The 10836-nt window shown below is 41.3% G+C and overlaps 1 protein-coding gene across 1 annotated transcript; it reads right to left on the bottom strand.

Moving 5' to 3' along the window:
- Window positions 1-628: 628 nt before the first annotated feature.
- On the bottom strand, window positions 629-10567 carry LOC118118506 (somatostatin-like receptor F_48D10.1). Its single transcript, XM_035171665.2, has 5 exons — window positions 9165-10567; window positions 7062-7202; window positions 6610-6882; window positions 5144-5290; window positions 629-3706 (listed from the first exon to the last, which is right to left on the bottom strand). Exons 1-5 carry the CDS (start codon window positions 9726-9728, stop codon window positions 3491-3493), a joined length of 1341 nt encoding a protein of 446 aa, XP_035027556.1. The 5' UTR covers window positions 9729-10567; the 3' UTR covers window positions 629-3490.
- Between the last annotated feature and the right edge of the window lie 269 nt (window positions 10568-10836).

Here is a 10836-nt window from a genome sequence, read left to right as displayed (position 1 = left end):
AGTCAAACTTTAAGGTCATACACTGTATATAAAGATGGACGACATGACGGCTCCCAAAAAGTGAAGCAAAGCGTCTCAATCGAAAAACCTGGTGCAGTGTAGGCCATAAATCTGGCCTCCATCTTAGTGGATGGGACATAGGCTCGACTAAAACGTCAAAATTAAGTCTAAAGTCTAATTATTTGTTTGATGATAGGCTCATGGTTCACAGTTAAGACTGACTCACGATTGGTCAAGCGCACGTATCAGCAGGACCTTGTTACCGCGACTCCATCCGCTGATCGCTACTGCGCAGAAACTGCCTCCAAATGTGAAAGATGGTGTGAGAAAGTGGAGACATGTCGTCCATCTTTATATACAGTCTATGGTTGAAGTAATTTGTATTGAATCTACGAGCTGCTATTATACATAACTTAAGCTTGAGGCTTGATGTTTATCGATCTATTTATCTATATAGGTTTCGCTTATTTGATATTTAACACACAAACACTCTTCTTTATCAGGGTGGTGCAGACGTGCTTTATTCAGACTTGATTTACAACATAGACAAACATCACATTTAAAAATATTTCAAAACAACCTGTCTGTTAATTTGCTTTTCCAGTAGCTAGAGTCTGGGGGTGTGGGTGGGAGAGGATGAGCAAAGTGTCAGTATTTTTGTATTATTAGTGTACGTAATGCTGTTGTCTATGCATTTGAATGTGTTTTCAATTTTCTTTTTGTGTTTGTAGGACCCCCTCAAAAATGGGATGTGATATCTCAAGGGGCTATCCTTCCAATAATTCTTATTTTTTGAAAATAAAATACATTCTTATGTGTTGCTCAATACTGATTGGTGCTTGTACATAGCAAGTGTGAAGACCACAGAAAAACAAAATACTGTTATAGTAAATTTCCATCGATGTAATTTCATATAAGGTCACTGTGACCTTTGACTGTTGGTCATCAAAATGTAATCAGTTAATCCTTGGGTCTGAGTTAATCTTTGTGCCAAATGTGAAAGGATTCCCTCCCGTTGTTTTCGGAGTTATCGCGCTCACGAGACAAAAATGTGGTTTGTGAGGTCACAGTGACATTTGACCAAATTTGAAGATATCACGTTCAGGTAATGAGAAACATACTGCTTTCGGCCACTGTCTGTGCTTTAAAATGGTGCTCATGTATTACCCCACCGATGAGGAAATTAATTCAGAAAATACATACTGTAGGTTTAGAAGTTTTCTTTTTCCAAGCAGAGAGTTAATATTGTGTTTTTCTGTGTCTATAATAAGATATAGTGCGTGTAGATATGTGAGATTCAATAGTTTTCCTCTTATTGTTTGTGTCACACACTCATGGACCTTGAATTTAATTCCTATCTTCTGCCTCATATAGCGAAGACATGACAGGACTGTTGACACGCGAGTTAGAGATGTGAGGTTATGTAATCACACGGTTTGTGATTTCGGTGTAGACTGTGTCAAACGTGGGACATGTTTTCAGGTCTTCCAGCTGGCACACCAGATGTTGTCTTTATAAATATGAGCATGAGGGATGGGTCTGACCACAGCAGGGAGGAGGTATTCCTCTCTGAGGTTACAGAGCTGGTGCTGTCTGCCTCATTGCCTGGCTAAAAAGTGCAGATTTTTAGGTGTCTGGGTGTGTTTGTGTGACAGCAAGCAGAAATGTTGGGTTTATGATCTCACAATTTTATTCCAACAAACATACAGCACTGAAGCATCTGAACAACTATTATCATGTAGTAAAGTATGCAGCGTGGGCTCTGTATTTACACTCAAAAAAGCCTTTCCTATTAACAGCATTTTTAAATTTAAATTTCGTCAAGCAGGGACAGATTCCATTAGGCTTCACAGTCATTGCCTTCACTTAATATTCACTTAATTAACCTAATCAGCTGCTGCGTGTCACTGATGCATTTTATTTTGTTGCACAGATGATAAGTGGCAGTAAAAGCATATCCATCCATCATTGAGATTTTCTTAAAACCTCATTGTAATTTTTTTCTACAACAATAAACTAGGCGTAAAGGGATAGTTCACCCAAAAATGAAACTCACACATTGTCTACTCATCACTATGCCGGTGGAGGGGTGAGTGAAGTGTTTGAGTCCACAAAACACTTCTGGAGTCTCCGAAGTAAACTTTGTAGCAGCCGAATAATTGGATTGGATTATTGACAGTTTGACACAGGTGTGACACAGGTGTGAAACAGGTGTGACACCGGTGTGACACAGGTGTGACAGCAGGACTTTGATCCTCTGATACCAGGGCTTTAATCCACTGTCGCTACTGCACAGACTCTGGCTCCAAATGACGTCACCAGCACAAGCTTTTATCCAAGATATTTGGCTTCATTTTTGTACAGTGTGAGGTGGAGAAGTGTCGTCCATACATACACAGTCACCGGCTGCGATATATATACATTTCAAAGGGCAAAGCTAACAGAGGCTGTGCCAGCTGAGGCAATGAGTGGCCAGGCTGATCATATATTGCCTCCACTGTGCAGTAAACAAGGTGATCATATAATAACATTAGCAACAGTATGTGTTGCTATGAACCCTGTAATTACCAGCATCAGAGTCTCTGCAGAGAGAAAACACATAACAACACACGTGCAAAACAGCCACAAATGTACACGCACACACATTCTCTCACACACAGACACCCGTATATGAAGACATAAAGAAAGAGGCCTATATACAAAGAGGTCTGAGGTTGTGTGTTGTGACCGGGCTACATGTTTGAAGAAGGACACTGACCAGGCAAACAGTCATATTTCCTATGACTGAGAAGCTGACTTACAGCAAGCAAGCTATTTCTAAAATACAAACGCCATACAGAAAGATTTCAGCTTTTTCCACAAAGATGTACAGATGTCAAGTCCATTCCTCACTATTTACCCATATAAATTAAGTAAAGCAAACAGAGCTGAGCTGTGAGTGGGCGCAAGAAACAGACAATTGTGCTTAGATGTTTTGTTAAAGCTGTCGTAGGACAAGGATTTTACTCTGAAAATAACTCCACTGGCTTTAAATCTATCTTCCATGGCATTTTTGGTTGTTCAAAGTAAAAATACATTCTGACATTTTTCCTGACAACCTGTCAGGAAGTGAGGGGAGGAAGGTGTCAATGTTTCTGCGTCCATTTAGGAGCCGTGGTGATTGCTGAGAGTGGCTGACAAGGCACTTATGCCAGATGGATGGGTGCAAAGTAACCTTGGGCCTGATCAACAGCTGGGTGAATCACAAATAGTAGGTGCAGCAACACATTGAGGTATGAACAAATATTCATGAGTTCCTTTCCCTGACGTGGACCATCAACGTTGCAATGCATATGGAATGAGTGTGCGTGGTTTTGTTAGGAAATGTACACAGTTACTGCGAAAGAGCGTCAGTGTTTTCCATTTTTCATCAGCTGATGTGACTGCTTCTGTAGTCTCATGTCATGTTGTCCCTCCTTATCTCTCTCTATTTCATCTCCTGGTTAACTGGCTACTGTTGCTGTGGGGCTGTGGTGGCAGAGAATGCAGGCGTAGTCAGGGCGGTGACGGTGGGAGGATCAGCAGGGGTGGCCGTGGTGGAGGTTACTGTGGTGGCAGTTGTGGGCCCGATCCCGGGGCAAGTGGAGGGAGCTTGATGGGTGGGGGTGGAGGGGTGCAGGTCTGCTGCTGTGTGCGAGGCAGGCCAGTCTGGAGGGTGAGGAGAGATCTTCAGAGAAGGAGAAGGAGAAGATGAAGAGTCATGGAAAGCAGAGGAGGGGGGCATCAAAAGCAATGGAAAGTTTACCAAAAAGTAGAGATTATAGGGATTCAGTTCTGCATCACATGCACAAGTCTAGGGAATGTTTAAAGCAAAGGTTTTCAACCCTTCTGGGCTGCGAACGATATGATTCTGAATAATATATGTATATATATATATCAACTGCCGAGTACACATGACAGAAACATTATACAGTATGAATGAGATCCAGTGTAATTTTATCTCATTGATGCCAGCAGCCTCACTGTTTCTTTTCAGCGAACAATTCTCTATACCTGTTGTATTAATTATACTTGCTGTTACCATGGTAACCACACACATCAGTCAGGACCAAAGTCTTTTTGCTAATTATTATCATTATTATTATTATTATTATAGAAAATAGTTACAAAGAGCTTCACAAATAAAAAAAACACAAAAGTGAAAAAATACATACAAATTAACAAAAAAACTAATAACAACATACAAACTAGAAATCAGGTAAACCCAGGGGTTTAAAGCAACTTTGACTTTAGGCCTCTGTTTAATTATTCCCGTTTAAATTTTCCTTTCTTTCCCTTTTCCTGGCTGCAAAGGTGCATGTGAAACCATTACACCTCTACGAGGAGCTGGTCTGCAGTGACACTGTCTTTGTCCCCTGTGAGAGAAAGACTGGGAAAACTCAGGTTTTAGATGTATATGTGAGTTAGAAGTATATTTGCCTCTCCGTGCATGAAGAGATGTGACTTAAATCTACTTTCTGAGCATAACCGATGACATGAATAATTGAGCACTTGTACTTTGTGACTTATGGAAGATGTTGTAGTTTTGATAACCTTGATCCAGTTGAAGGAGCTACGGTAGAGTCTCATCAGGGCCGCTCTGTCAGTCTGATGCACCTCATTGCTCCTGTGAAAGTTATCTAACGGGACACTGTGAATCCCCGAGCTGCAAAGACTGACTCAAAGCTTTTTCATTCCCCGACTGCAACTCTCTTTATAACACAAACGCACACACAAACACACACGAGCACGCAGAGACCTAATAATCTCATAGTCTTGCACGCCCGCCTCCAGAGTGTTTCCTAATCATTGCCTCCATTGCAGTGTTAATTTACCATCCTACCCAACATGATGCATCACACTCACTGGTGATGCAGAGAGCAGCAGGGTGTGTGTGTGTGTGCACAGTCTAGGCTAAGGGATATGATATTAGACACTGTGTTCAAAATATTAACAAATCTGAAATAATGTAAGTCCCATTTGACTCAGTGCTGCAGGGCAGTTTGATTTATTTATTGTTTACCACACGCACGCACGCACGCACACACACACACACACACACACACACACACACACACACACACACACACACACACACACACACACACATGCACATAAAGAATACCTGGCTGGTCTGGGCATCATGGTAGATCTGGTTACGAGGAGTGAGCAGGATGCAGTCGTGTGCAGTGGTTTTCTCAGTACGAGGGGCGCTGGGGTCGCCATCATCTACGCCGTTTGCCTTGCACCTCATACTCTTCAAACAAAGCACCTGCAGGGCCACAGATACAAGTATCTGTAAAGGTTTCCCAGCTACATCAGAAATGTAAAGGAAACAACAACAGCCGCTGTCCCTGGGATCAAGTGAATCATAAAACCAACCAGGCTACAAAACAAGAGCGGTCAGAGCTGGCACATAAAGGTTCCCTCTCATTGTGTGATTATTGTTTTTACTTTAACTGTGGAGGAATTTATCTGTGCAGCACTGATTCCAAGATACATTTTCCTAAAGGGACAATAATGTTTATCGTATCATATCCTTTTTAATTTATTTATTCCTTTTTCCATAATTTTTTCTAAATATGATACCAGATGAAGATAGGGATGTCTTGCAATCCAGAAAAGAGATGGGCCACATGTATTATCATTTTTCAATAGAAATATAATAACATGTATGTATATGTTTGCAGAAAAATGACAAAGTTTGTAAGATAAGAATCACGTCAAATCGATCCAAATCAAACCTCCCTTTCAACATTAATATGTTCAGAATGAGGTTTGTGCCATACAGCTCATGTTTACTCACTACCACTCATTGTCAGATGTATTATTGATCAACTGATCAGAGAAATGAAATATTGTCACACTTTGACATGAGTCGTGAGTTTAGAAATGTAATCAGCTGCTCTCAGGTGAGATCTGACAGATAGGGAAAATATTTTGTTTTTCCTACACGTCGATGCTGAGATAAATGGACTCGAAAAAGGAAAATGTATTTGTACAGTGCACAGATATTGTTTAAAGGACATTCAATATATATGCATATCTACTTGGATCTTACCACGTACAGTCAAGCAAGGAATAAAGCAACATATCTAAACTGTTTGCCCATATTCCAATATATTCTGAAGATGGAGTAGAAATTTTTCAAATTTATGCAATTTCAGTAGATTTTGACATTTTGTCTTCACATTCAGTTACGTTTCTGCTCACAGCCAAGAAATAATCTAGCACATAACCCTCGTAGAACCATTCGTGGCTTGGAGCAAGTCAGGTTAGATGTTTCCGCTTGTCTCCAATCTTTACGGGAAACTAAGCTAATTAGCTCTTTGCTGCGGATGAACAATGAACACATGACAAGCGATGAGAGTAGTTTAAGTCTGCTCATCTAACTCAATCCATCAATCAATGAAATGTTTTTCTTAAAGCTCATATTCACGAATGACAATTTGCCTCATAAGGCTTAACAAGGTGTGATGTTCTCTGCCCATAAATCTTGGCATTGAAGCAAATAAATGTATTTCTCCAAAAAATGGAATGATTTATTTCCCCAGCACACAGTTTTGTTTGCCAGAAAGGCATCCGACCTACTTTTCTGAAACTCTGTTTGAAATTGTCTGACAGGAAGCCGTAGAGCACCGGGTTGGCGCAGGAGTTGGCGTAGGACAAGATGACCGCAAAGAAGTAGACGCCTGCGGTGACGCTGGACTCCGGGATGATGACGACCAGGTTGACCATGTTGATGATGAAGAACGGCAACCAGCAAAGCACAAACACCACCACGATCACCACCACCATCCGCGTCACTTTGCGCTCCGAGCGGCGCCGCTTGGTGAAGCCCGCCCGTGCCCCAGAGGACTTCACCTGGGCCAAAGATAGATTGATTACCATGATGGTGGGGAAGAGGATTAATGTGACTTTAAATGATGATGTTGGATAATTAAGGGGAGGATGCAAGGAAATTATCATTATGTGGATGCAGATTGCAGTATGAATTTATACATGAGCTATTTTTAATGAGCCTCACACACACATTAACTCACCTTGATGATGATAAGTAGGTAGCAGAGGCAAATGATGAGCAACGGTCCAAAGAAGCCCACAGTGGCAGTGTAGAGAATAAAGGCTGTCGACCACACGTCCTTCGGCTCGGGCCAGATCATGTTGCAGGAGTTAAATGTTTCCTGACAAGATGAGTAACATTAAAATATTAAAGGAAACCTACAGCAAACGGAAATTCAGTCGCTATCAACTTAGTCAAACAGGGAATAAAATACCAGAGGTAAACATTGCACTTTAGACTGCCAGGAGAGAATGTGTGTAGGAATGCAAATGGCATTATCTGCTTTATAGGGTTTTGAGGAATCGTTATTGAATTTTGGAAGACAGTTCCAGACTTAAAAGTATTAAGAACTTCCAAACCAACAAGGACCTTTTAAACCCAACACAACCTTTAAGTCGTGTTGCTCTCAGACCTGTGTCCTTCAGCTGAACAATAGCCACTTCGACTCTAGCTACATTCTCTTCATAAATGTCTTCTATTCAAAAGCTTTTGTGTTTTCTTTCTGAAAATACTTTTCTTCCCATTAACATATTATAGATTTTGCTGAAATGATTTGCTGTTTCTATTTAGTTGGCATGTTTAGCATTTCAGTCTGTTCTTGTCATTGAACCCTTCATTTATAACCTTAAATACCACGTGACACTAGAGGCAATGATGACATTGTTTCCATGTGAACAAATGCTTCTGATGTTTTAAACCAGCTTTTTATGATTTTTAGCCACTTGGGGCAGAACAACAAACAAAACGCAATATCTCATTATCAAGCTGATATTGCAAACATCTTAGTAAGACTTTGCTTGTTTACACATCCAGCAGACACGGCACAAAAATTCTTATTAATTTGGAGTTTCCTTTTGTTCTCCCCCAACTTTTGAGAGAAATATCTGGCTATTTTGCAGCTAGCAGTCCATCTAAGCTTGTTTACTAAAAACAGTTTCCAACAAAAACACGACTTTGACCAAATGGACATAAACACAATGCTCTATGTAATGAATTACCTCCAGCAGTTTAACAGTCTTGAAAAAAAAGGTCCCACATGTTTTTTAAAGAATTGTTCAATATTTTGCCAATAGTCTCATTACATTAATTCTTTTTTAAAGACAATGGCTACAGCCATTAGGGCATGATTAGCTTAGCTCAGAGATGACCAGCACCCTCTTGTAACTTTACATTTCTCTGCCAACAAACACCCCAAAATGGAAAACAGCATTTTTACAAAGCAGTTTTTGCACAACATGAATATGTGAAATGTGATGTGTTAACTAGTGAGCGTTAGAGATGCTGATAAGTGGATATTGTTATATTTTTGCTCTAAACTTTGTTCTTTGGGCTTTATTTTAAGCATACAAACTTGGGCGGTGGATTTTCTTTTTCAATTATGTATAAGAAAACAAATACGTTTATTTCACAAAATGTCAAATGTGACACGTTTTGTGTTACCTATATGATGTCAGCTCCAATTTCATGTTTCATTGTTGCCGCTTTTGGCAAAGATATGATTTAAAAAGATGTTTTAATCTTAACAAATTTTATAGTGTAAAAAAGTTCAATTTACAGAAAATATAATGATGCTTTTACTATAAGTAGTATAGCAATCCAGGCAATTTGCAGTTAATTAATTAAAATAAACCTACTCCTATGCAACCACCGCTGTGGCTTTTTGAATCATATAATAATATAAAATTGAGAGCAGTCGGCCTTAACGTAAATTTTGCCATATGTACAGGACATAGATGGGATTGAAATGCTGTTAATCTCTGATCCACGGTGTAAGTAGACATATAAGTACACCACATGTACTGTAAGTAACACAACATGTAAGTATACACTACATACAAGTATGCAGTCAAAAAGGCACAGGGTCGGTAGGATATGAACTGCAATGTATGATTGTAGTGGAAACGGAATATTGCAAAAATAGATTAATTACAAATACTTTATGGCTACTGTGCAGATAATGTACAGTTGTGTCAAGTGTTGAACCACAGAATGAGTCAAATAGCAGCAGATAGAGTGACTACAACTCCCTGCGTGGTCCTATCTGAAGTTTTGACTGGCACAAAGATAAACATGGTCTTTATACCTGGACATCAGAGAAGATGACCACCGGCAGGACCACCACAAAGGACACGGCCCACACAGCTGCGCTCACCGCCTTGGCCACGCGGGGATGTCTCCACTTGGTGCTGCGGATCGGATGAACCACAGCCAGGTAGCGATCAATGGACATGACCGTCAGACAGAAAATAGACGTGAACTGGTTCATGGAGTCCGCGGTCATGACCACCCGGCACAGGAACGAACCAAAGGGCCAATAGGAGAGCACATTCTGCGTGGTGAGGAAGGGGAGCCCGAGGATGTAGAGCTCGTCGGCCACAGCCAAGTTCAGGATGTAGATGTTGGTGACCGTCTTCATCTTGGCATAGCGCAGCACCACGTAGATGGCCAGAGTGTTGCCGGTCAGACCCACCATGAAGACCGTGAGGGAGATGACCGCAGTCACCAGAGTGCTGCTGCCCTGGAAGGGGACGCTCTGGGTGGACAGGTTGGAGGAGATGTTAAAGAGGCGCGGGTAAGAAAAGAGGAAGGGGCTTGGTGCAGCAGAGGAGTTGACGTCTGGTGGCAGGGGAGTCCAGTTGGTCTCCATTGTTGTTTTCAGAAATAAAGTGGGAAAATGCTTCCACGCAGGCGAGATGTAGATTTGTTCCTCTCTGTTGTCACGGATTTAGAAACAAAGTATTCACCTCTACCCTGTTAGTTTCCATGATTTACATTGGAGCAGATCAGGAGGTGGTGAGTGACCAATCACCACACCAGAGAAATCATCCAAACTGATTTACAGATTGTCTCAATTGTGTGTGCGTAAAAGAGACAGCGACTCATAGGATGAAAGTTTGCGCTCTGACCACGGTTAAGAACATGGGGACTTCACATACCTGTCGCCTCCGTCGCTTCACGTGCCGAAGAGAGAGTTTTGCTGTCATGCGTCCTACATTATAACAAAGGAGTTTTCACAAGGAGTCGCATCCGTAATTACGCACGAAAACTGGCTGATCCACGAATCGCGAACTTCTCCTGTGTGGGTTGCTGGGTTTTTAATTGCCCTAAAACATTGTCTCAATCCCTCTGACCCTGCCAGCGCGCACAATTCATCCGCAGTACAGTGGCATTGATTGGAATTGTGCCACAGCTTTTACGCACGCACTGTTACAGTATCTGAGTTATGGATATGTCCTGAACCGCATTAGGGTTCGATTTAATGCCATACACTTCCACTGTAAAGATCCTTAAATCGCGTATTCACAACACTAACGATATGCTCAGAGATTGCGAGCTGGCTTACTTTGGGAGGCAGTGAAGAAGTCCAAGTCTGTGTGAACAAATTCAAAAATGTGGATCCCCAAACCAAAGATTCAGTCATCGGATTTTTTCACTCATTCTCTGAAATCAATAAATAGCTTGTGCCCGGGCTTCCAATCGTTCGCTGTCCGTGGTGCTGAGCAGATTGTCTCTGGAGCAGCTCCACACGCTCCTTCAACTTTCTACTGCCCACACAGACCTGCTGCTTCTTTGATATGGTGTGTTAACAGAGAGAGAGAGAGAGAGAGAGAGAGAGAGAGAGAGAGAGAGAGAGAGAGAGAGAGAGAGAGTTGTACTCCTTCATGATGACGCAGGCACTAACGAGGGATCTTCAGTCTCATCATGTGAGGATATAATAAAAGGAGAGAAGATTTGTTTTACTTTATTACTTTTAT

This window comes from Hippoglossus stenolepis, chromosome 2, assembly GCF_022539355.2.
Source record: "Hippoglossus stenolepis isolate QCI-W04-F060 chromosome 2, HSTE1.2, whole genome shotgun sequence".
Classification (NCBI taxonomy): Eukaryota; Metazoa; Chordata; class Actinopteri; order Pleuronectiformes; family Pleuronectidae; genus Hippoglossus; species Hippoglossus stenolepis.
The sequence above is the reverse complement of the archived record's forward strand: the minus strand, read 5'-3'. Positions and strand labels throughout refer to the sequence as shown.

Coding starts and splice junctions, on each gene's coding strand:
- LOC118118506 (XM_035171665.2), bottom strand. CDS start 9,728: ATGGAGACCAACTGGACTCCCCTGCCACCAGACGTCAACTCCTCTGCT. Junction 6,883..7,061: donor ACCTACTTATCATCATCAAG/GTGAGTTAATGT, acceptor TCTTTGGCCCAG/GTGAAGTCCTCTGGGGCACG. Junction 3,707..5,143: donor ATGATGCCCAGACCAGCCAG/GTATTCTTTATG, acceptor CCTTCTCTGAAG/ATCTCTCCTCACCCTCCAGA.